The sequence below is a fragment of the Podarcis melisellensis genome, assembly GCF_964234715.1.
Source record: "Podarcis melisellensis genome assembly, chromosome: 7".
Classification (NCBI taxonomy): domain Eukaryota; kingdom Metazoa; phylum Chordata; class Lepidosauria; order Squamata; family Lacertidae; genus Podarcis; species Podarcis melisellensis.
The window spans coordinates 84,520,038-84,546,663 of NC_138539.1; the positions used below are offsets into that span (position 1 = coordinate 84,520,038).

General features: G+C 43.8%; 1 protein-coding gene across 1 annotated transcript in view; it reads left to right on the forward strand.

Moving 5' to 3' along the window:
- TNFSF11 (TNF superfamily member 11) overlaps window positions 1-20,444 on the forward strand; it is a gene marked incomplete at its 5' end in the record, with an annotated part of 32,903 nt that extends 12,459 nt beyond the window's left edge. Inside the window, 4 exons of the mRNA XM_081917901.1 lie at window positions 1,279-1,446; window positions 13,700-13,748; window positions 13,838-13,936; window positions 15,715-20,444. Of these exons, the coding sequence (XP_081774027.1) occupies window positions 1,279-1,446; window positions 13,700-13,748; window positions 13,838-13,936; window positions 15,715-16,136 (738 nt within the window). The 3' untranslated portion in view covers window positions 16,137-20,444. The remainder of the gene's footprint in view (window positions 1-1,278; window positions 1,447-13,699; window positions 13,749-13,837; window positions 13,937-15,714) is intronic.
- Window positions 20,445-26,626: the final 6,182 nt, after the last annotated feature.

A 26,626-nucleotide genomic window follows, 5' to 3' on the forward strand; every position in this document is an offset into this window, starting at 1 on the left:
AGTTCCTGAGCCAGGTCACAGGCTCTCACCCTATTCATATCTTAAATGTGCCCTTAAGACAGGATTTGTGAAGGAAAAAGACAGTGAGGAGGTTTCCCACTTTGACCTTGCAGAGAAATAATTGAGGTCAATTTGTTCAGGACTTTTTTTGTGGGGTTTTCAGACAGTGGTTTATATATTTATGTACGTGTTTGCTTGGTACATTTATGGACATTTATTACATTTATTACTTATCTAAGACCTTAAAATTCTTGTCACAAGTCTCTCCAAATGAAGGTGTTGAAGCCCTCCAAATCATTTGGCCGTGCTATTTGCACAACAGATATTGGCTCTGCCTGAAAGTCAAGACATATAGATCTGCGGTGTTATAGATGGGATCTTGGTGGGTGGAGAAAACGTTTCTGTGAACAGCCCCTAAGACACGCAGAATTGTAGACGGCATCCAGCTTGCGTCTCCCGGGGATCTTAGCCCCTGGGCTTTCCTTTTTCCAGACCTCTTCTCCTACTTTGCCTCTCAGCCTTCAATTCCCTCACCACTCCAAACACTGCTTTTCCTTTTTTCTGGCAGCTGCCAGTAGCCCTTTCTGATGTGAGGTTTTCCCAGCAAAATTGATGTTCAAAACCCCGTGCATTCTGCATTTATAACTAATTTTCTTGCTTAAGTCTGATTTGCATACCCAATGAAAAAGAAACGTGTGCACTGTGCTTCACACATATCCTTGTGTATACAGTGGTACCTCGGTTTACATATGTTTCAGGTTACAGATTCCGCTAACCCAGAAATATTACCTCAGGTTAAGAACTTTGCTTCAGGATGAGAACAGAAATGGTGCTCCGGTGGCATGGCGGCAGCAGGAGGCCCCATTAGCTAAAGTGGTGTCAGGTTAAGAACAGTTTCAGGTTAAGAATGGACCTCCAGAACAAATCAAGTACTTAACCTGAGGTACCACTGTATTCTCTTTCCTGAAAGGGCTCTCTAGATCAGGTTATCTCTTCAAAGTGTGGCTGCCATCAAGTTAACGGCCAGGACTCCCTTCCTGTGTGGGTCTGATCACAATAAAGTTTCCGTTTTTAGTTTGCATGCTCAATACCTTCTGACAAACCCGCCCACTATGACTTTAGCTGCTCCTTTTAAGAACATAGCAATGGCCTTGCTGGACCAGGGCAATTATTTTTTTGGACATTTGATATCTCTGGGGTGGCCTCCTTTCTGCTTTTGGGTGCATGAACAATCTGTGAAATAAAAGCAGTGAGATGTCTTTGAATATTTTCTTTCAGATGGACCCTAACAGAATTTCGGAAGAGGATACGCATTGTCTGAGAACCTTTCTGAGACTCCAGGGGAATATAGACCTGCAGGAAACAACCTTGGCAAACCAAGAAACAAGGCTGCTGTCTGAATCGTGCAGAAGGATGAAGCAGGCATTTCAAGGAGCGATGCAGAAGGTCAGTGCAGCTCAGCTGGTCCAAAGCTTACAGCTATCCTGCACATTAACCCAGTGCAAAGTGAGTTCCTGGCACACATAGATCTGGCTGGCCCTGCTTAGCTGAGAAGCCGATTTCTTCTTGGTGTGACTCCCAATAATAATAATATATAATAATAATAATAATTTATTATTTATACCCCGCCCATCTTGCTGAGTTTCCCCAGCTACTCTGGGCAGCTCCCAATAAAGTATTAAAAACAGTACAGTGTTAAATATTAAAAACTTCCCTGAACAAGGCTGCCTTCAGATGTCTTTTAAAAATAGGATAGCTGCTTATTTCCTTCACATCTGAAGGGAGGGTGTTCCACAGGGCGGGCGCCACTACCGAGAAGGCCCTCTGTCTGGTTCCCTGTAACCTTACTTCTCGCAATGAGGGAACCGCCAGAAGGCCCTCGGCGCTGGATCTCAGTGTCCGGGCTGAACGATGGGGGTGGAGACGCTCCTTCAGGTATACAGGACTGAGGCCGTTTAGGACTCAGCACCAACACTTTGAATTGTGCTTAGAAACGTACTGGGAGCCAATGCAGATCTCTCAGAACGGGTGTTATGTGGTCCCGGCGGCTGCCCCCAGTCACCAGTCTAGCTGCCACATTCTGGATTAATTGCAGTTTCCTGGTCACCTTCAAAGGTAGCCCCATGTAGAGCGCGTTGCAGTAGTCCCGATGCAGTAGTCCCAATCTGCATCGGGAACGTAATACAGTGGTACTTCGGGTTACATACGCTTCAGGTTACAGACGCTTCAGGTTACAGACTCCGCTAACCCAGAAATATTACCTCAGGTTAAGAACTTTGCTTCAGGACGAGAACAGAAATCATGCTCCGGCGGCGCGACGGCAGTGGAGACCCCATTACCTAAAGTGGTGCTTCAGGTTAAGAACAGTTTCAGGTTAAAAACGGACCTCCGGAACGAATTAAGTACTTAACCTTAGCTACCACTGTACAGTGCTATTTATCTAGAAAAAGAAGTGTTCTGGAACTCATAGCAATGGTGCCCATCTGAGAGATGCTGGAACTGAGTGCTTTTTTACTTAAAAAAATGTTTAGGGGTACTCTCATTTTGACTCAAGAAAATCACCATTTTATAGTTCAAATCAGGAAAAATAAATACAGTAAATGGACAAAAGCACAAAGATTCACAAAATGTTTAGGGGTGTGCGTACCCCTGTGTACCCCCAGTAAAAAAGCACTGTGCTTTCCCACTCCACTTCCAAATACAGTCGTACCCCGGGTTACATGCGCTTCAGGTTACAGACTCTGGTAACCCAGAAATATTACCTCGGGTTCAGAACTTTGCTTCAGGATGAGAACAGCAATCATTCTGCGGCGGCGCAGCAGCAGGAGGAGGCCCCTTTAGCTAAAGTGGTGCTTCAGGTTAAGAACAGTTTCAGGTTAAGAACGGACCTCCAGAATGAATTAAGTTCTTAACCCAAGGTACCACTGTACAGTACCGGTTCAGCACCCCAGAGCTGTTTTTCCATCCGAATACAAGTGGCACACTTAAAAAAAATCATGATTAACCCAACCTGCATTTTGTTTCTTACCCGCGGCTCATTTTACACTTACAGTTGCTTTGGAAAAACTGTTGTTCCTGGCATTATGTTCATCTGGGGTATATAACTAATTCTATAATCAATATCAATAAATTGTGGTCCACAATTCTTCATTCCTTCTTAGTGGAAAAAGTTTGGCGTTCAGGCGGTACAGAATATACCGTATTTTTTGCTCTATAAGACTCACTTTTTCCCTCCTAAAAAGTAAGAGGAAATGTGTGTGCGTCTTATGGAGCGAATGCAGGCTGTGCAGCTATCCCAGAAGCCAGAACAGCAAGAGGGATCGCTGCTTTCGCTGCACAGCAATCCCTATTGTTGTTCCGGATTCTGAGATTCAGAATATTTTTTTTCTTGTTTTCCTCTTCCAAAAACTAGGTGCGTCTCATGATCTGGTGCGTCTTACAGAGCGAAAACACGGTAAATTCTGCATGTCGCTCAGCAGAAAGTGCTTGGAATTTATCCTAGTGGTGAAATGACACAGTAATACCGTATTGGCCTGACTATAAGCCTCACTTCCCCCCCACATTCCGACCTTACGGTATGCAGCCAGGAGCGCAGCAAAGTGGCGTCTGTCCCGCGCATAGGCCCCTGTCCTCTGCGCAGCGCGGCTCCCTGCCCCATATGCAGCCAGGGGCAGCAAGGAATGGAGTGGCTTATATTCGGGTATTTTTTCTTTTCTCTCCTCCCGCCGAATTTTATATTCGGGTGTGGCTTATATTCAGGCCAAAACAGCAGATAAATGACACAGCTCAGGACCGCAATACCTTAAGGACTTCCTCTCCCCATATAAACTGGGCCCTGCGATCATCATCTGAGGCCCCTCTTTGTGTGCTTCTGCCACGAGAGGGCTGGAGGGTGGCAACACGAGAATGGGCCTTTTCTGTAGTGGCTCCCCATTTGCAGGATGCTCCCACCAAGGAGGTTCTCCCGGTGCCTTCATTTTTAGGTGCGAGGCAAAAATGTTCCTCTTGTCTGAACCTGGACAAATTATGATAAACTATAGCTTGGGACACGGGTGGCGCTGTGGGTTAAACCACAGAGCCTAGGGCTTGCCGATCAGAAGGTTGGCGGTTTGAATCCCCGCGGTGGGGTGAGCTCCCGTTGCTCGGTCCCTGCTCCTGCCAACCTAGCAGTTTGAAAGCACACCAGTGCAAGTAGATAAATAGGTACCACTCCAGCGGGAAGGTAAATTGTGTTTCTGTATGCTGCTCTGGTTTGCCAGAAGTGGCTTAGTCATGACCCGGAAGCTGTACGCCGGCTCCCTCAGCCAGTAAAGCGAGATGAGCTCTGAAACCCCAGAGTCGTCCATGACTGGACCTAACTGTCAGGGGTCGCTTTACCTTTATAGCTTGGAGAGGCTTGTTTCAACAAAGGGATCAGATACGATGAAGAGCAGGCTAGAAATATATTCAATACATAATTGAACCGCAGATTACAGTTAACCACGGTTTTTCAAGTTCAGACAAGTTGTGGTTAATCTAAAACAGAAGCAGGGCTAGATTTCGGCTAGATTTTGCTGGAACTCAATTCCAGCACCTCTCAGGTGGGCGCCATTGCCTTTACAGGAGAATGAGGGAAATGTTCATGGTGAGTTCCGGCACCTCTTTTTTTCTAGAAAAAAATAGCACTGCATAGAAGTGATAATTTGCAAATTCCTGCAAGAGAAAGAAAAACCAAAATAAGTAATGGTTGCTGTTGCTATTATTGCCTTGTTTCTATAATCTGTAGTTTCAATTTGCTAAAAATCTAATGAAAATATATTTTTTTAAAAAGTTTCCAACGTCCTTCGTGCAGCCACGCTGGAGGAGAAGTGAGAAACAGGTGGCTCACTGCAGTTTGTTGTTATAAAGCGGAAACTTTCACTTTTGAGTTGAGCGCTGAATCTGAATGAAGACGGTGAGGGGTTTTGAAACCCACGTAGGTCTTCCAAGTCCGACCACTAGACCACATGGCCTCTCGTCAAAAGCTGTTTTTGTTTGCAGCAAGTCTTTACGATAAAGTGATCCATAAATTGAAAGGAAAAAATATAAGCCCAGTTTGTTTGTTTGTTTTTAAACAGTCATGATTTAATTGTTAAAATAATTCAGCATTAATACACACATATTGCGAATATACAAGCATACATTTCATACAATCCTTAAAAATGTTCAAACATGCCTACACACAATCCCACAGATACTTCCTTTTCTCATCACCATCCACCACCCCTCACCCCACCTTTGTGTTAGACTTCCAATCTAAAGTAAAGGTAAAGGTACCCCTGCCCGTACGGGCCAGTCTTGACAGACTCTGGGGTTGTGCGCCCATCTCACTTAAGAGGCCAGGGGCCAGCGCTGTCTGAAGACACTTCCGGGTCACGTGGCCAGCATGACATCGCTGCTCTGGCGAGCCAGAGCCGCACACGGAAACGCCATTTACCTTCCCGCTGGTAAGCGGTCCCTATTTATCTACTTGCACCCGGAGGTGCTTTCGAACTGCTAGGTTGGCAGGCGCTGGGACCGAGCAGCGGGAGCGCTCCCCGCCGCAGGGATTCGAACCGCCGACCTTTCGATCGGCAACTCCTAGGCGCTGAGGCTTTAACCCACAGCTCCACCTGCGTCCCTTGACTTCCAATCTACTCAATTGCAATTTCTTTCCACTTCTATTACTTTCTTTCACACACCTTTAACCTAATTTCATGCTTCTTTTTCTATTACACATTGTTATCCATCTTATTTAGTATTTCAGTATTTAAAACGGAACTTGTTTATTCTAATTTTTATTCTGATTTTTCGATATGGTTTTGCAAGTATCCTTTAAACACCTTCCAATCCCTGTCTATCTTCTCTTTAGAGATCCTTCCAATTTCTCCCATTTTTGGGGGGATATATTGTAAGGTAAGGTAAAGGCACCCCTGCCCGTACGGGCCAGTCTTGACAGACTCTGGGGTTGTGCGCCCATCTCACTTAAGAGGCCAGGGGCCAGCGCTGTCCGCAGACACTTTCGGGTCACGTGGCCAGCGTGACATCGCTGCTCTGGCGAGCCAGAGCCGCACACGGAAACGCCGTTTACCTTCCCGCTGGTAAGCGGTCCCTATTTATCTACTTGCACCCGGAGGTGCTTTCGAACTGCTAGGTTGGCAGGCGCTGGGACCGAGCAGCGGGAGCGCACCCCGCCGCAGGGATTCGAACCGCCGACCTTTCGATCAGCAAGTCCTAGGCGCTGAGGCTTTAACCCACAGCGCCACCTGCGTCCCTGCTATCCTTCCAATCTCTCCCATTTGGGGGGGGATATATTGTAGTACTCCAATAATTTGGCAAGCCACTCTATTTCTGTCGGTATAATGCCACTTTTCCAATTTTTCGCAATCAATAGCCTTGCGGCTACTGTTGCATATAAATATAATGTCTTCTTCCTTTAGACCTCCTGGTACTATTCCCAATACAAAACCTTCTGGTATATAAGCCCAGTTTGGATGACCATCCCAAGCTCCATAAATCATAAAGGTTGATGAAACTGGGAAGGCTCCATAAATCATAAAGGTTGATGAAACTGGGAAGGAGGCCAAGAACTCCACATTCGCCTTCCCCTCCTCTCCTTGTGTGTTTGCTTTGGCACAAAGATCTTGCCCAGGGTTCAGAACAAGCATCAGATGCAAGGAGATTTTGACATGGGCCTTGTTTTCAAAAAAGAGAAGTCAGGGGACATACAGCCCCATTTGAATAGTGTGTCTCAGTGAACACTGGCTCTCAATTTCCCTTTTGCCTGACTTGCAGACTTAGCAAGTCCTCAAAAACTGAGCACAATATGCCTGCTTCACATGGAAGTGTCTGGCAAAAATGTCTAAGGGTTGGGTAGAAGCAAATACCAGAGGGTCTTTAGAGTGTTTGATCTCTTACACATCACTGCGTATTTAGCTCTATTTAAATGTAATTACAATCTAATCTAGAGCCTTTTAAAAGCTGACAGAGTGCTGGCACTTGATATGTTCTGTCGTTTGTAATTGCCCCTTGCGTAGGAAGTAGAAAACTCTTGGTTCGTTTCCTCTTTATTGCCTTTGAGGGATTCTAATGTCCCAACAGTTCTGTTAATAAAAATTACTGCAATAGGTTTTAATTGCCCTAGTTCAAAGTTTAAAGAAAAGCTTTGTCTGAGTTGTGCAGAAGAAAGTGGGCTTAATAGAGCCCTGTGTAATGTTGTACAGTGGTACCTCGGGTTACAGACGCTTCAGGTTACAGACGCTTCAGGTTACAGACTCCGCTAACCCAGAAATAGTACCTCGGGTTAAGAACTTTGCTTCAGGATGAGAACAGAAATTGCACGGTGGCAGCGGGAGGCCCCATTAGTTAAAGTGGTACCTCAGGTTAAGAACAGTTTCAGGTTAAGAACGGACCTCCAGAACGAATTAAATTCTTAACCCAAGGTTAAATTATAAAATTTTGCATGGGTAGGGTAGGCCCTGGTTTTCACATTTTAAAAGGTGTACATAATATACACAACTGAAATAATGTGCTGAAGTTATCTAACTGTTTTGTCAGAGTGGCATTTGGAGAGGGAATCAATTTAGCCTCAGTGTCCTAGTGAAATGCTGTCTCCGTGCTTCCACATTTTGATTTTGATGATCCCACCTGCCATTGAACCCAATGTGCTTCGACAATACAGTGGTACCTTGGTTTACGAACTTAATCCGTTCCGAAAGTCCGTTCTTAAACCAAGGCATGCTTTCCCATAGCAGTGTGGGACTCGATTTACAAATGGAACACACTCAACGTGTTCTGCTTCCAAGGCAAAGTTCACAAACCAAAACACCTACTTCTGGGTTTGCAGTGTTCTTAATCCAAGTTGTTCATAAACTAAGCTGTTCTTAAACCAAGGTACCACTGTACATGATTTTCTCTTTTCCCTGGAACGTAACCCCCATTTTAGCTGAATATATCTCAAGCCTTTTCCTCCCCCCCCCCCAATTTGAAATAATTATGTGTACCTTCTAAGGCAGGAAAACAGGTCAACAACAGTTGCAGTCTTGGGCTGTGGCTTTTTCTGTACAACAACATTTTTTTTAAAAAAAAAAATCCTATGTGACAGGATATTGCTATAGATCTGTAGGTGCTAGGGGCATTGCCCCCCCAAAAAAGTTTCCCAAAGGGGGGCTGCCCCCCCAATATCCCATAGTGATGTTCGTGCCACACAAGCAAATGGGAGCATGCGCAGATGATGTCAGCACATTGCTCCAGTAGAATCAACAAGTGTAAAAGCGAATTTACTCAGGTAACTTCCTTTTGAGACCACCTGGGAATAAGCCATTTAGGTGCCACAGGGGGATGAAAGGGCAAAGCTCATTTGCAGATTTGTGGGCTTCCTCCCTCTCTCAAGGGCTAAGTGCGAATAGGTGTGGAAAGCTAATCCCCCTTGGGGTTGTGCTCTGCAGTGCAAGTTAGGCAGCGGGAGAAAGATGGCGTTGGGCTTATTGTTGATACTGCGGTGGAATCAGCAGGTGTGTTTTGGGATGCTGCTTCTGCGAGCCCCAGTATTCTGCCGAATTCCTGAAGGAAACACTAACCCTGGATAGCGTACCTGCAGCCCCTGGAATCTCGGGGGAGATTGGGGTGGCGTGTAACACTGGTGTCAGAAGTGGGATCTGTGTTTCCTAGCAGAAAAGGCCTGTGAGCGTTTGTGAAGTCAAAATGGAGGGAGGAATTGAGGCACTCCTTGAAAAGTTCAGGTTGATGGAGCAGTGGTTGGACCAGCAAAAGGCGCAGCATCGTCCGCAATTAGCAGTGGTGGCACAGACGGAGCTGTGGCAGGGCCGGCGGCGGCGCAGTGGAACTGGCAACAGTGGGGACTTGCTTCACCTTGCCTCATGGAAGCCTTGCTTCAAGGGGAAGCTTAGTAAATAAAAAATGTCCCGGCCTCTTTCTGGTCACCTGCAACAGAGCATTGTCCAAAGTCTGTGGCAGCCGCCTCACGTGGAATGGCTGCCTCTGAACTGGACCTTCCCAGCTTGTTCAGATAGTCACTAAACTAGGAACGCCATTTTCAGCCTTTGCAATTCTCTGCTGAAATCTGCGGCTCCAGCTTCCATTTAGACAGGTGCAAGGTTAGGGTTAGACACAGGGCTGTGGGTTAAACCACAGAACCTAGGACTTGCCAATCAGAAGGTTGGCGGTTCAAATCCCCGCGACGGGGTGAGCTCCCATTGCTCGGTCCCAGCTCCTGTCAACCTAGCAGTTCAAAAGCACGTCAAAGTGCAAGTAGATAAATAGGTACCGCTCCGGCGGGAAGGTAAATGGCGTTTCCATGCGCTGCTCTGGTTCGCCAGAAGCAGCTTAGTCATGCCGGCTCCCTCGGCCAGTAAAGCGAGATGAGCGCCGCAACCCCAGAGTCGGTCACAACTGGACCTAATGGTCAGGGGTCCCTTTACCTTTACCTTTAAGGTTAGGGTGCCACTTTTCTCACTTGGATCTTGGCCATTGTCCCTGAATTCCCCAGCTTCATTCAAACCAAGTAGCCAAATTACATTTTTTTGTTCTTGTAGTCTGTTTGTTGATTTCCTGCTTGAGGCCTTTGCCACTCCAGAGCTGCAGAACCCACTCTTTAAAAAGCGGGAGGGCGAGACGGACAAACAGAAAACTGCGAGACAGTTTGTGGAGTCATACTTTTCTCTGTCCCCGTCCCCTTGGCTGGGCTCCAGACCTCGTCACCTTTGGGAAAACTCAGGCCTGGACTCGTCTTGCGCATGGCAACAAAGCACTCCATCGGCTGGACCTCCAGGGTGGCCTTTCATGAGGAAACGTTGGCGTCTGAGAGAGTGCTTGAGGAGAGTCTGGCCTCGCAGTCCTGGGGCGGAAGGGGAGAGTTTGAAGCAGGGAGCTGAGAGTCAGGGAAGCCCTATAGTTCAAATGCTGCTTCTGCCATGAACTCTGGAGGTGACCGTAAGCAAACCACGTTCTCTTCAGCCCACCCTTCTCTGCAACAAGGGGGTAAAAATACTATCTCACAGAGGCTGTTTTTGTTTTGTTTAGCATTACACAATGTTGTGTAGCATTTGGAAGACTCTGCAAAGCCATCTTCTTCTTTTTAAAAAAATGAATTTTATTAGTATTTTCCACACAACAACAACACGAAAGATATCAAAAAATAATAATACACAACACACAAAAATCAACATTCAAAAACTAAAACAAACAACGAAAACAAAACAACAAAAACAAATCCATATCTTATAAGTTAATATTATAAACACTAAAACAACAAGACATTGACTTCCACCAGTCCCACAGCACCTCCTTTATCTCTCATTGTGTTTTTATCATCTCTATCCATTTCTTTATCATCTCTATCCTAACATCTAGCTATAAATCCTTCTTTCATATCCTTTCACTTTACAAGGTTATTCCAGACTCAGCCAGATTTCTGCCCTCGAACCTTGACTTTTGAGGTATTCATTTAGGCACTCTGCAAACCATCTTCAACGTCGCTGCTGTTTTTGAGTTGGCAATGTGAGGATGCAAAGTGCTTTTCGTAGGGTTAGAATTAAAAACTGTTAGGCGTCAGGACCAATGTGACACGTGTGAATATTCTTCAGTGTGCCCATTGCCCACCTAAACTGCAACCTGCAACAGGGACCCCTTGAAATGTTGTAACTATACGTGGAGTGCGTGGCTTCTCATAATTGCAGAATAGAGGGGATTTTGATAGATGCAACTTGTTGTGCAGGAGTGACAGAATCTGGCCTTCTGGAATTCACTCTTTGACCCAGTTGTGGATGATGTGACCAGGGGGGTGGGGGCAGACCTCTGTGTTGGATGAAGCCTATAGGGCTGCCCCATCTGGTCCACATTCTTCATTCCTCATCTGCCCCCCGCCCCCGTTCAACCTGGCAAATATTGCAAGCCAGTCAGGTATTGGGATATTTTGTTTTCAGTGGACGGTCCCCTTTCCCATGTTGTGCTGTTTGTTGTTATAAAGATTCACTGGACCAATTTCTGTGGCTTCAGCATTCTGAACCTGTTTGCTTTCTCTGCAGTTTACTTCCTGAGCTGCAGAGATAGAAACCAGTGAATTTCCTGGAAGATAATGATTGTGATCTTTTCTCTTTCTTGATGCCTGTCACACAGTCACTTCTAGGCAGCCTATCTGGGTTATGCTCAGATTGTGCTACTGACATTTTCCTTGAAATTAAAACAATGCCCAAACACTTCTTTAAAAAAAGCTTTTCCTTTCAGAACCTATAACTAAAGAAGAATATGTGCAAAGTACTTATTCACAAAGCATGGGCTTAGTTTTACTTAGTTGAAGATGACAGCTTCTTTCTTAAACATTTAAACAAACTGTGTCTTTCTTTCTTTCTTTCTTTCTTTCTTTCTTTCTTTCTTTCTTTCTTTCTTTCTTTCTTTCTTTCTTTCTTTCTTTCTTTCTTTCTTTCTTTCCACTCAGCGCTCTGTACATGACCCAGGCAGGCCATGCAGTTCCTTCTGAGAGGTTTCCACTTTCTCCTTCCAGCAGATTTCTCTTTCTTGCTTCTTTGGGAGAACATTAACCGGTACTTCTTTCTGTCACATGCATTCACACAGAAAAATGAGCACTTCTCTCTATTGTGTTGAGAGAGAGCGTGTTATTGAACACTGTCTCTTTTTCAGTGTTCATGGGAATGTAGCCCTTTAGATACAGTCATACCTCAGGTTAAAATAGCTTCAGGTTGAGCGTTTCCAGGTTGCGTCCGGCGGCGACCCGGAAGTAACAGAACGCGTTACTTCCGGGTTTCGCCACTTGCGCATGCGCAGATGCTCAAAATGACGTCACGTGCATGCACAGAAGCTGCTGATTGCGACCCGCGCACGCGGAGACGCGGGTTGCATCTGCTTCAGGATGCGAACGGAGCTCTGGAATGGATCCCGTTCGCATCCAGAGGTACCACTGTATTTGAAGATGGCTATCATAGTCTTCTCTTCTCCAGGCTAAACAGCTCCTTCAGCAGTTGCTCATAAGGCTTAGTTTCCAGACCCTTGTTCGTTTTGGGATGTTCCAGCTTGTCAACACCCTTCTTCAGTTGTGGTGCTCAGAACTAGATGCAGCATTCCAGGTCCGACTAAGGCAGACTAAAATGGGACTATTACTTTCCTTGATCAGACGCTATACTTCTGTTGATGCAGCCTAGAATAGCATTAGCTTTTTTGCTGCTGCATCACCCTGTGGACTCAGGTTAAGCTTGTGGTCTGCGAAGACCTCTAGATCTTTTTCACATGTTCTACTGGCAAGCCAGTGCCCCCGATCTTAAATTGTGCAGCTGGCTCTTCCTGTGTAGAACCTTTTATTTTTCCCTATTGAAATTCGTTAACTTTTTCTGCTGCTGCAGTGTGTTCATGTTAGGATCGTCCTACTCGCGTGTAGGACCCTGGCAGAGACACATGCCCGTCTGGCATGTTCTCTCCCTCCTGGTCAATCGTTCAGAAGCTTCAAAACCTTTATCCAGCCCGAACATCACAGCGACTGATATCAAGAGGCATCAGCACACTTAGGATCCTGCAGAGTATTTGCTCAATAGCTCAGCATTTTGGCTAATCTACTTTTATTTACATATAATATACTCGGAGCATTCCGACTTAGCTCCTTCCTCCTTCTCATCAGACAGCAAAGGACAATAGTCCCACATCACGGAACACAGTAACATAAACATCCTGTCTCTGTCACTTCCCACACTGTGGAATGAAAACATACACCGTCATGTGATAGACAACAATCCCATGACTGCAAGCACAGAGCAAGAATCCTAACAGTTAAGCCATGCAAATCCAGCTTCACGCCTTTAACAAAAAACAAGATATGAGTCAACATCCCCAATCAACCACAGCAAACATAATTATATGTCCACGTATGAACTGTAAGAGGCAACATGATTGCTTGGCCGAGAGAGGTGGGTTCAAATGGTCTCCTCCACCTCCATCGCTCAGTCCAGACGCTGAGGTCCAGCTCCAAGGGCCTTCTGGCAGTTCCCTCACTGCGAGAAGTGAGGTTACAGGGAACCAGGCAGAGGGCCTTCTCGGTAGTGGCGCCTGCCCTGTGGAATGCCCTCCCACCAGATGTCAGGGAAATAAACAACTATCCGATTTTTAGAAGACATCTGAAGGCAGCTCAGTTTAAGGATGTTTTTAATGTTTGATGTTTTATTGTGCTTTTAATATTCTGTTGGGAGCCTCCCAGAGTGGCTGGGGAAACGTATGAAGAATTTGATTTGTGGGTGCCATTTTTGCTAAACTCTAGTTAATTTTACCAATGGTTAATTAAAGCAAGCCAGCTTGATAAATGATGGTTTGAATTTGCCCCAAATCTGTCCAAGTTCAGACAGCACTGCAGGCTGCAGTTCATCTAAAACGCTAAGTAGAAAGTTCCAAACTCCTCTTTGTAGCCATGGCAAAGAAGGAGAGAGAACCTTATGAACCTACAGATTTGCTGCAGCTCTTTTTTGTAACACTAGACACTATGGTTTAAACTTACAGCATTACATACAAATTAGCCCAAACTGGGCAAAGCAGTTTGCGATCTTGCTGCCACTTTAACTAGATGGTATGGTTTGCAAACTGTCACAAACTTCAGCATCTCTTAGTTTTTCAGGATTTGTGAGCGTGTGACAAGTTTAGCTGTAGCTTCACTATGCAAAATTAAGTTTGTTTCTTCCATTTTTAGGAAGTCCAGCGTATTATTATTGGTAAGGATCAGTCAAGATCAGATAAATGTAAGTATGACAGTGGCTTCATTACTTGATATTATTTAAATCTTATGAGATTTTTCTGTGGTGATTTTAACAAGATGTCTTGCTTTTAGCTACAATGGGAGCATCATGGCTAGATTTGCCCAAGAAAAGCAAGCCTGACAAAGCACCCCTTGCCCATCTCATAATCGATGGCAATAAAATTCCAGCTGGTAAGCTCCTTTTTCATCTTGCTTCTATCAATATTATGCTGTCTGATTTGGGCCCGTTTACGTTACTGTGCAAAACCATGGTTAAGAAAACTCAACTATGGTGTGGTGTGATGTCTGAATTGATAAACCATTGTTTGAAGTTGGCTGGCAAAGTAGAATCTGCTTATGATTTGAAGTTGGCTTGAAAACCTAGGTTTGCATTGACTGTAGCTTCATGGGAAATCCGAATTGACAAACCATTTTAATGGTAATTGTCTCCTTTCATTGCCTAGAATGGTGAACCGAGCAGATGGAAAATGAAATGAGACAAGCAGCTCTAACCTGTTGTTTTATTTGTAAATTTGGGAGGGCAAGCTGCAGGTTGAATTGAACTAGGGTTTATGCAAATAATTGGTTCGCTGTAGCTGAAGTTGAGCCAATATATAAACAAGTATGAAAATAGATACTTTAAACTTCTAAATTAAGCTTTCATTAAGTCCAAACTGTCGTGTAGTTTTTGTAAGATGGCAAAACTTCTGTGAGGCCTCCTGATTTCAGATTTCCCTCACCCCCAGTAAGGCATGTAATTATTCAACTTTGCATAAAGTTGGAAAAATCTTGCAGTGGAAATTCTGGAAAGCAAGGACGCATTGGTCAGCAGTGGTCATAACCACAATTCATGAAATATTCCAAGCTAATATGATAGTTGATCCACAAGCATGTCTCCTAAATTATGTCAATAATTTGTAGGGCTGGAATAGTAAGGGCATACTTCCCATTATCTGGGTTATCTTGGCTCTGGTGTGTTTCCAGAATAGAGGATGAAAAAGGAAATGTTTTAAAATTGTCTTTCCCTTTTAATGCAGGCTTCTGTTGAGTAAATTGTATTGTTAGTTATATGGTGGCTTCTGTTGATTAAATTGTAAGTTATATTACACTTCCTTCAACAACTCCAAAATACATATATGTTCAGTTGGGGTAGTATGAATGTTCACTTAAAAGGTAAGGTAAAAAAGGTAAAGGACCCCTGGATGGTTACGTCCAGTCAAAGGCGACTATGAGGTTGTGGTTCTCATCTCGCCTCAGGCCGAGGGAGCCGGTGTTTGTCCACAAACGGCTTTCCAGGTCATGTGGCCAGCATGACTAAACTGCTTCTGGCACAACGGAACACAGTGACGGAAACCAGAGCATACAGAAACACCGTTTACTTAAAAATGAATTGATGATTAATTGGCTAAAATCAGATGACAGTTATGATTCTGTTCTGGCCACTGCCTTCTGTCCAAGTGGAATCCAATATTCTCAGCCACACTTCACTGAATGGATAGCCTAATACTGTGGAAAACCTATAATCTGGCTAATCTGCTCTCTGTCCAGATTATGCCATGTCCACTACCCACATCCCATTTTGAAACAGCTGGGGAACATAGTAACCCTTCGGCTGGGGCCAAGAGATGAGCATCTCTGTGCATGACTAGAGCCATCATGGGTGTCCTTAAATGGCCATCTGAGTTTACTTCCCCAGGCATAGCTAGAAGAGTCATCGAATCATAGATTTGTGGAGTTGGAATGAGACCAGAGAAATTGAGGAAATTAAGTTAAGAGAGATTTAAGAGTAAAGTCAAGTTGAAGGCTCTGGACATTACACATTAAAAAGCATCTCTATGCAGGACTGCCTTAATAACAGCAAAACCAATTCTAGGTATACACCAACTCATGGCTGCAAAAACAATATATTATCCACCTGTGACATTAAACTTAAAATAAGATATACGTTTTCTTATCTGTTTCCCTCATAGGTACCAAAAAAGTGAACCTTACATCTTGGCATCACGACAAAGGCTGGGCAAACATACGGAATATGACATTCAGTGATGGAAAATTGGAAGTCAATCATGATGGCTTTTATTATCTGTACACCAATGTATGCTTTAGACACCATGAAGCTTTGGGAAACCTAACTGGACAAATTCTGCAGTTGATGGTATATGTCATAAAAACAGATGCTAAAAGGAGAAACCCTGTAGTTTTGATGAAAGGAGGAAGTACAAAGAATTGGTCAGGAGACTCAGAATTTCATTTTTATTCTGTAAACGTAGGAGGGTTTTTCAAGCTGAAATCTGGTGAAATAATAAGTATCCAGGTATCATACCCATCATTACTGGATCGCTCTCCAGAAGGAACTTACTTTGGGGCCTTTAAAATAAGGGATATCGATTGAGGAAGGGGAAGTAGCCTATTCATTCAACTGGACCAGATTACGGGAGATGTGATGGAATGGCTTTTAGGATCCAATTGTACAGGAACGATCATTTCTCCCTAGACCAGGGGCAGTCAGTGTGGTGCTCTCCATATTTTCTCGGACCACAACTCCCATAACTGCTGGCCATTGGAGAGGCTGACTAGGGGCTGATGGGAGTTGTACCCCGAGAACATCCGGTGAGCACCACATTGGCTATCCTTGTTGCAGACAGTCTTCTCTACAGCTCAATTGCACTTAGGATAGTTTATTTTCCAATGCTTAATTTGAAATTTATTTGTGAAGATCTGGGTTATGGATTTGGGAAATGTGGATATAAATTGGCATCAGTCCATAATAAGCATCTAAACTATTTTTTTAGAGACGTACTTGAAAATCCGAGCACACTTTTCACGATGCTCAAGAAACAAGAGGTGGAATCCAGACTAAGTTAGTTGCATGCAAGTTCCATTGAAATTGATAATGAAAAGTCCCGTTTATTTTGGGGGAACTAAATGTAACTAACTTACAAAACCATCCTGTACATATCTACTCAGAAGTAAATCCCAAGGAGTTCAATGGGGTTTACTCCTAGGTAAGTGTGTAAAGGATTCCAGCTTTCATTTTGATGGAAGATTTAGAAGTGTGGATTTTTAACATTTGGTTTGTTTTGCATGTTTGGTCTGCGAAACAACCTGTGCACTGATGGCACTTTTAAATAAACATTAGTACTATTTCCCCCCCATAACCAAAGCATTTGAAAAGCCAATTTTATTTTGCCCAGTTTAAAAGTCTCTCTAGACCTGGATTCAGGGAAAATGTTAGAATCTTTAATTAAAAACAGAAATGCCACTTCTCCTTGTTTGTTTTCCAGATGATGAAAATATTTGTTCTTCTGCAGGCAGAATTGCATCTTGTGTGTGTTGTATTTTGTACCTATGTGCCTTAATTGGTTTTCGTTTTGTTCCACTCCCCTCAACCCATTCTGGCCAAGGGGTATGCCGCCGATGGTTCCCGTGTTGTACATTTTGTAACTTCTGGCACTGAAGTTGTTCCTGACTTGCATGTTGCCACATGCATTTCTCCTGCAATGTAAGAGTGCTTTTACTGTTGTGATGGAAGACCAGCAATGAAAAAGGGAGAAGTTATTGCTTATCTAGGTGACACTGGAAGTGTGGGGTGATTGACTATTCGACAATGCAGTGATAATGAGGACTAACTCACATCCCATTTTTTAATCATCTACCAAGAGTTTAAGTGCCTTTCTAAACATACCGTATTTTTCCGCGTATAAGACGTCCCCATGTATAAGACTCCTCCTGTTTTTACGAACTCAGATTTAAGAAAATGGGGTGGGGGAAGATGTATCTGTGTATAAGACGCCCCCTAATTTTTGAGGGGAAAAACCTAGTCTTATACACAGAAAAATATGGTAGTTGAGTTGGATCCAGACTAAAGTTAGTTGAACTTTGACTCCATTGAAATCAGTGGAAAACTTTAATCCTAACTTCAGTCCCATTGATTATGGTAGGAATTAAATGCAGCTAATTTAATCTTGATGTAACCTGTAATGTCTAGAAACACATTTAACATACAGGTCCTCTCATCAAAGATCCAGGGTTGTCAGTGTGTCATAACCTGTGTTTGCTGCCTTGAAATGCGTACTGCGTAGTCAGTGCGCTGAGCAATGGCTTTTCGGAAAACAGCAACCTGGGTTTAGCAAACGAGCTGTTCACTGATGTAACGGCAGACCCAAGAACTGTCCCCACTTGGCGTGTTAAGAGGTGCTAATAAAATATAGTTAGGTGTGGGATGGTGTTGATTGTTCCTTACAAGAAGTAATCTTTAAAGCAGCGGTTCTCAATCTGTGAGTCCCCAAATGTTGTTGGACTACAACTCCCATCATCCCTGAGCTCTGGCCTTGCTAGCTAGGGATGTTGGGAGTTGTAGTTCGACAACATCTGGGGACCCAAGGTTGAGAAAAGCTGCTTTAAAGCATGAAGCGTTTGACATGAGTCCATCAAAATTAATTCAGCATGCTTTCTTTAAAAAAACTTAAATTGCTCAATAGGAGCTAGAGCACAGGTCAGCAACTAGTTCGAATGCTGGGACCACCTCTCCCCGTTTTCTGAGCTTCCAGCCTTCTTGTATGTCATAACTTCCCTGAAATTTCACATGCTTTCAGTATGAAACACCTTCTCTTCTGTGTGCCACCGTGTCTCGTGTGAGGCTTGCTACATAAAGGGTGCAGAATTACTAAGTGCTGGAATTATGTTGGCTTTGTTGATGTGCAACAACCAAGCCTCAGGTTCATACACCCCCTACCTGCCCTTCACATAGAAGAGAAGGAGATTTAATGCTTCGGTGCTTTGACTAGAAGAACATGGAGTTTGTAAACCTGGTCTTCTTAACCCAGCGCAGAAGCTTTTGATCTGTGTTCCTGGAGATGTATGTTCCTTCTTCCCTGCAGTCATGCCACGAAAAAGGTTCCTGTGGCATGCACAATATACCGTATTTTTCGCCCCATAAGATGTACCTGACCATAAGATGCGCCTAGTTTTTAGAGGAGGAAAACAAGACAAAAAATATTCTGAACGAAACCGTGGATGTATGATTTTTGTGGTTCATGCTGTGGCCATGGACATGTGATTTGACGGTGAGTTTGGGGTAGCCCAATGCAAAAATCCTGAGAATCCATGTGGATCTGTGGTTTGTAACCACATTTTTTGCCATTGCGGCCCCACAAAACAGTGGATGTGTGGTTTTTTTGGTGCCGGCTGTAGCCATGGACATGCTATATGATCTGTGGTGAATTTGGGGTGACCCAATGTAAAAATCCCCAGGATCCATGGGCTTTTACCCCTCCCCAGGCAGCCTCCTTTATCTCTAGCGTTCCTTATCTCCCTCCTGATCGCTTAGCGACCAGCTGCTTCCTTTCAACAATCCCTTCCCACTTGTTTGCTTTAAGTGTCTTTTCCTTAGCTGGAGCAGTTTTTTGCTCCTCCTTTTCTCTCCTCATTGCTTTAGTCTTCCTGTCTCCTCTCCTTGCAAGTTTGCTGTCTTTACCTCCCCGGCAGCCTCCTTTATTGCTAGCATCCCTTATCTCCCTCCCCAATTGCTTGCCCATTAGCGGCTTTGTTTCAACACGTACTTCCCTCTTTCAAAAAAGAGAGCATGATCTGCTTTTCTCCCCTGGGCAATTCGGCTCCAGGGATCACACATTCGCCCGATAAGACGCACAGACATTTCCCCTTACATTTTAGGAAGAAAAAAGTGCTTCTTATGGAGCAAAAAATACGGTAACCGCAGGTCAGAATCAACTTCTTAGACATTAGCTGATAAAATTATTTGAGGCTGGCCTGATCTGTTAAGCTTCTTGCGATTCTCTGGTTCTGCAGTTGGCTTGCCATTGTACAGGGAAGGATAGGAGTCCCACACATTGAGCATTGAGCCTTTCTAATTTGAAAGGAAGTCCTGCCAATGGATTCTCAGCATCATGCAGAACTTGCAAATACATAAGTTTCCAAAAAAAAAGAAGAAAAAAAAGGCAAAATGGGTATTTTTATATTCTGTAATATCAAGTTATATTTCAGGTGTATGTTTTGTTTGAAAAAAAAATCTGTAATTTATATTTGTCCTAAAGTATTTGATACAAAATATTTAAAAACTTACTGTATGTGTATTTAATGTTTGAAAATTGTACAGACATGGATAACTAGTGCACTTTGTTAATCCCGTTGGGGGAAAACTGCAGCTAATATGATCATTTGCCACTAGCAAATGTGATGTTTCTTGGTGTTTTATTAATTTAACAGCTTCTCTTCGATCTGATCAGTGTTAGTGAGAAGTCAAGGGCCAAGTATCATTAGACAACTGTTGATAATTTTAGGTACTTTTCGCATCTCCAAAATTCTTCATTCTAGCAAAGTCCTTCTATGTCATGTTGAAATTCTTGAGGGGGGGGAATTGGGTTCTTTCAGGAAGGATTGAGAAATGGCAGCACTTTTTTCAAGATTGTGCCTTTGAATTAGATTAACACCATACAGCTGGGAATATGGAAAAGTATACAGCGGACAAAGAGATTTGTTAAGAGTATTTATGTAATTTTTCAACAGACATTTTATCCTATTGCAAATGTTGCAATACTGTAAATGCTGTAATAGATTTTTTGCAATACAATCCTTTTCCAATAAATACATAGAGGCCCATGTTACTATTATTTTATATTGTATAATAAGCATTGCTTTTGAATGCTATGACTTTTTTTTATAAACACATTTCTAAGAAAAAGAGTTTGTGGTTTGCATTTCTCTTCTGCCCCCACATCCTTTCTCTGTAGATTTCTTATCGTAGTACTAGCACTATACCATGTTGGAGCAAAGATTTATAACAAATGTGATTGCTATTAGTTTGAGACCTATGGAATGCAAATTCTCTTAACTGTGAGCAGCATAAATTCAAATAATGCCAAACCTACACAACGAGTGCTGCTGTCTTTAGGTTAGTGGCTAGCTGAGCAAATTATGGCAGAGTATCTTCAGTGGAGTTTGGGGTCAGAAACTGAATACCATCTGAGCCAGTCATCCCTCAGCTACAACTGAGATCTGTTGTATCCTAAGTCTGGTGGATCTTACCCTAGGATTGCCCCCTACATGACTGCATTATTAAGTGGGATTATAAAGCAAGGATTTTGTTCTCAAGAAATGCACTTCAGGAATTGAACAGTGTAATGAAAATTCATTTTTTTTCAGGTGGTGGGTCTTTCCCATTTGAGATATGTTTGTGTGTTTTTGCTCCATTTTTTTGTCAGTTACAGCATGTGTACAGTCAATCTCCCTCTCTGCAATTTGGCAACTGGGTCATAGTTTGGGTAATGGCTCAAAAAAGGAAACTAGAGGGTCTAAATTGAAAACAACAATTTACACATTGTTATCTGCTTGTGAGATTATTCCTTTTTTGGCATTTCAGCAAATTTTGCTACACAAATAATATGTCAAACTTCGGAAATCAGTAATTAAACCAAATTGAATTATCTTAGATAGACTGTGGCTTGGGTGTGTGTACTGGACCATGCAAAACAAGGGTAATTGACAATTCAATCTAGCATTTTCTGTTTGTGTCTATATAAGAGACACAGGAGTTTTTTTAATAGCTGTAGGTCATCTTAGGTTAGGAAGGAATGAAATTTGGTCAAGTGTGGGCTGGCTACCAACATGAGACAGTCTGTATCAACAATGGGAATGGGATAGTTACCAAAAGAGCAGCAAGACCTTCGGGCTCCCATTTTCCTTTCCTGGAGAGAGGACAAAAAACAAAGGTTTGTAAGCCACTTAAATAAGCAGACTGAAGAATGTGCTATGAAATGTCTTCCATTTGAGTGTAATTGTAATTGTAGCTGCCTGATTGTTGGCAATAACCATTCTGGCACTCTGGCCATCCTTTTATTGAATGGTCTACAGAAGTCTGAAATGGAGTAGCTCTATTTTGCACATTGGGAAAGTTGAGTCACTTTTCCTAAAATGTATACTGGGCAAGCCCCCAGCCATAGTTAAAGCACATTTAGATGTAATTACTTTGAATGGGAGAATGAGGGAGCAATCTTACACACAAGAAGCTGACGTAAAGCAAGCTAGCGTAACTGAAGCTGGCGTAAAGTTGCACCGGATCCAAACCCGGAGCTGAGCATGCTAAGGATCCCACCTAAGTACCACTCCCAAAACACTCCTTTCAGACCCTCCAAGTGTCCCTATTTTTCAGGGACAGTTCTGGATTTATACAAGGTACCCTGGTTTCCGATTTGATCTCAGAATGTCCTGCCTTTCCTTAAAGGCAAGGGTAAAGGGACCCCTGATCATTAGGTCCAGTCATGACCAACTCTGGGGTTGCGGCGCTCATCTCGCTTTATTGGCCGAGGGAGCTGGCATACAGCTTCCGGGTCATGTGGCCAGCATGACTAAGCCGCTTCTGGCGAGCCAGAGCAGCGCACGGAAACGCCGTTTACCTTCCTACCGGAGCGGTACCTATTGATCTACTTGCACTTTGACGTGCTTTTGAACTGCTAGGTTGGCAGGAGCAGGGATTGAGCAACGGGAGCTCACCCCGTCACAGGGATTTGAACCACCGACCTTCTGATCGGCAAGTCCTAGGCTCTGCAGTTTAACCCACAGTGCCACCCATGTCCCTTGCTTTTCCTTAGGACGTCCCTATTTTCATCGGAGAAATTTCGGAGGGTATGGAGTTATCCGACCTCCCTAGCCATCTGAAGGTCGCCCTGTATAGGGAAGTTTTTTAAAAAATGTGCAATTTTTAAATGTTTTTATGTAGGTTGGAAGCCACCCAGAGTGGCTGGGACAACCCAGTCAGATGAGAGGGGATAAATAGTAAACATACGGTTATGGAATAGGACGTCTCTATTTTCATTGGAGAAATGCTCAAGGGTTTGTGGGGTGCTTACACCAGTCTTGGCTCAGCCAGGATGAACAAGTTATGTTGGTGTATCTTCTGTTGATAATAATATTAATTTTTTATTTATACCCCGCCCTCCCCGGCCAGAGCCGGGCTCAGGGCTGCTAACACCAGTAAAATTACAATAAAAACATAATAGGGGAGGGGGGAAAATAAATTTAAAATACAGGTTAAAAATACAATTTAAAATGCAGCCTCATTTTAATAATAGCCCATAGATCAAAACCATAAGGGGAGGGAAACATAAGGGTCAGACTGAGTCCAAACCAAAGGCCAGGCGGAACAGCTCTTGCAGGCCCTGCGGAAAGATGTCAAGTCCCACAGGGCCTTGGTCTCTTGTGACAGAGTGTTCCACCAAGTCGGGGCCAGTACTGAAAAAGCCCTGACCCTTGTTGAGACCAATCTAACCACCTTGCGACTTGGGACCTCCAAAATGGTGTCATTAGTGGACCTTAAGGTCTTCCACAGGGCATACCAGGAGCCAGGATGTTGAGCCAGGATTGGAGACTTAATGCTGACACACAAAGTATTATTATTTTAAAATCAAGACTCCTTGCTCTCTGCTCTGCTCCTCCTTTCTTCCTGGCCAGGGTAGCCCTGCAGCTACGAGCTGCCCAAGGGAAGAGAACAGCAGCGGTAGCCATGGAGAGGCAATGGGATATTTCCTAGTAGCCATTGCCTCAATCGCCCAGGACAAGTGGTGGCACTGGCGGAGGAAATAGGGACATTCCGGGATCAAATCAGAAGCCGGGGTGGCTTTCATAATTCTGGGACTATCTTGGCAAATAGGGACACTTGAAGTTATGGAGAATGTCCTCTCCAGTCCTCTTTTGCACTCTATGCAGGAAGGTAGAGATATTTTGGGGGGTGGGGAAGCAGTGTTCACAACACAGTGCTTTTCACATGGGTTGATATTTCCTGTTTAGGGCTTCCATTGAAACGGTATCTGCCAATTGCATGCCCATCTGACTCAAAGCTGTGAGTTCTCGAGCTGAAGAACACAATACCTGAGAAAACTGATGGTTGGGAGAAAACAAGGGAAGACACTGAGGCAGTTTTAGGAATGCTGGGGGGGGGGCAGATCCCACTCCAGGGTTATTTGAAGGATCTGGAAATGATGTGGTTATTTAACCAGAGCCAGTCCACCACCAGCAGTCTGAGGTTTTGTGAAGATAAACACATTATTTACCTGTATATAACTGTTGTTTTTCAATGGTTGAGTTGTCCTGCAGGATTTGAGCTCAACTGTAAATTTAGTTTGAGTAAAAATACTTCCCCTCACTACTATCATTTTCTTGCTTTTGCCTTCATGTGCTGAAGCACTTGCTCACCCCTCATTTTGCCTTCAGCAGCTCATCCTATAAAATACTTTATCTGTAGTGGTTCCTCCCCTCTCTCTGCTGGGCTTGCCTCCCATGCTGAACACCACAAAATTGAGACATATGATTGCTTCTACCCACATCCTTTCAATTAAGACTCTCTACTGGACGGCTCTTTCAAACATATTCCCCACCCGCCTCGGTCCCATGTATACTTCAGCTGCAATCGTGTACACATCGTAAAGGTAAAGGGACCCCTGACCATTAGGTCCAGTCGTGACCGACTCTGGGGTTGTGGCGCTCATCTCGCTTTATTGGCCGAGGGAGCCGGCATACAGCTTCCAGGTTATGTGGCCAGCATGACTAAGCCGCTTCTGGCGAACCAGAGCAGCACACGGAAATGCCATTTACCTTCCCGCTGGAGCAGTACCTCTTTATCTACTTGCACTTTGACGTCCTTTCAAACTGCTAGGTTAGCAGGAGCAGGGACTGAGCAACGGGAGCTCACCCCTTCGCAGGGATTCGAACCGCTGACCTTCTGATTGGCAAGCCCTAGACTCTGTGGTTTAGACCACAGCGCCACCCGCGTCCCGTGCACATCTTGCTTCAGCTCAAACTTTGCAAATCTTGCAGGCTGAACAGAATGACTTCCCTGCAAGGGAATCCTTTGCCCCAAACGTTTCTCATAAGAGCTGGGCCATAGAAGAGGCAGCGGCCCTACAGCTCCAGAGTGTTTCCCTGCTTCTGGGATCCACTGTGGGTTTCAAAGGGTGACAGCACTCCCCTCTCAGCCCCAGGATTGGTGGAAGCCAGGAAGAACCTGTCATTAGCGAGTTGCATACGGAGGGAGACAATGTAATTACAGTGGGCAGAGTTGGGGGTGATTCAGACATCTGTGACCTTTATGGAGAAAAATTTGAATGCAATTTGATTCTCCTGACCTGCTTTTAGTTTATATTGTGGTCAATGTCTTTCTGAAATGAAGTAATAGCTGCCAACACTATCCCCCAGTCAATCTAATTGTGCATTTTCCAGGGAAGGCTGTGAATACAGCCTGCCTGCCTGCCTGCCTGCCTGCCTGCAGACTGGTGTGAAGACGCAGCAAAGGGCATGCTTCAGCAATGCCTGGCACAGGGAGATGGTGACAGTTGTCTTATTTCTGCAACCACTTGGCATAGGAATTCAGGGCGCTGCTTTGCAGCGAGTCAGACTACCATGGTCCACCCAGGGCAGTGTTTTCTACCCTGAGTGGCAGAAGCGCCCCAGGGGGGTAAGATGGGAGTCTCCCCCAGCCCTCCCTGAAAACATCAGGAACTGAACCCAGGGCCTCTCACATGCAAAAAAAAACCTTTAATGGCTGTCGCTACCTAAGTATCTAGAGTCTATGTGGGAAGATGGTGGAAGGTCTTCTTGGTTTTTTGGGGGGTTTTTTTGCATTTTAATCTTTATTGGTTTTTGGAATACATCACAGTTAACCTTCGCCATCAAAAATATACACAACAGAATATACTGAGATGTTGGAAATAAAGTAAAGATAAATAATGAAGTATTGAGACTTCCCTTCGGCCCAACATGGGTCCTCTACCTTTCTAAGTTAACTGCCTATTAAATAGTATCTAGTTAATATTTATCCATTATTTCCATAAGTTATGTCACATAACAGAAGTCATTCAAGACCTGCCAAAGATTTCAGGTGTTTACAGTGATCTTTTAGGTATTGTCTGGATTTGTCCCACTCTCTGTTAAATTCTTGGTCATTGTGATTCCTAATTTTCCCCGTTAATCTTGCCATCTCAGCATACTCAAATAATTTTGTCTGCCATTCCATTTTTGTTGGTATGATGGAGGGTCTTCTCTGATAATGTTAGATACTCCAAATAGCTTTTGTGATGTGATGGTTTGACTGGAATAGGTTCAGGATCAACAAAGCATCTGCTTTCTCCAAGGAGGCCTTATTTATTTAGGACATTTGCAGTTAGTTTAACGATGTCATGGTAGCTACTAGTTCAGGTGGTTTTAGAAAGGAATTAAGACAACTTCATGGAACATGTGTGCAACCAAAGTCATCTGCTGTGCTCGCCTTTTTGTGGCTGCAAATTCTTCCATTCAGAGGGTAGTACCCCAGAGTTGATCGCTGCAGAAAGAATGTCTGCATTTTATATATCTGTATGGAATTTAAGCCTTCTCCAAAAGATGGCACTGTTTGTTTGTACTCTACCTCGAACGCTGTGGGATACTGGAATCACTGTCTAAAGAAAACTCTGATAGGGTCAAAATATTATTTATTGAAAGATACCACAATTCTAGTGCAGTTTCAACACTTGTCTTTGCCATATTACTCATGTACATATTATGAATATATTACGCACATAATATGTACATATTTTGCACATAAAAACAAGAACGGAACTTGCACAAAAGTATTAGCAAGGTTTTGAAACGATGACCCTGTCCTTACAGTTAGGTTTACCATTGGTCCATCCAACCCCCACAATGACTTTTTTAGCTGATGGATCCAGAACAATAATTATACATGCTTTATCAACCTTCTGAGAAAAATACAAAACATTAAACAAAGCCACAAAGACTTGCGAACTACCCAGCCTAAAATGAACTTATAATGTCTGGTTTCAATAGATTTTTCAAATGCTTAACTCAGTCTTTTAGATAAGTTCATGAAGATACCAA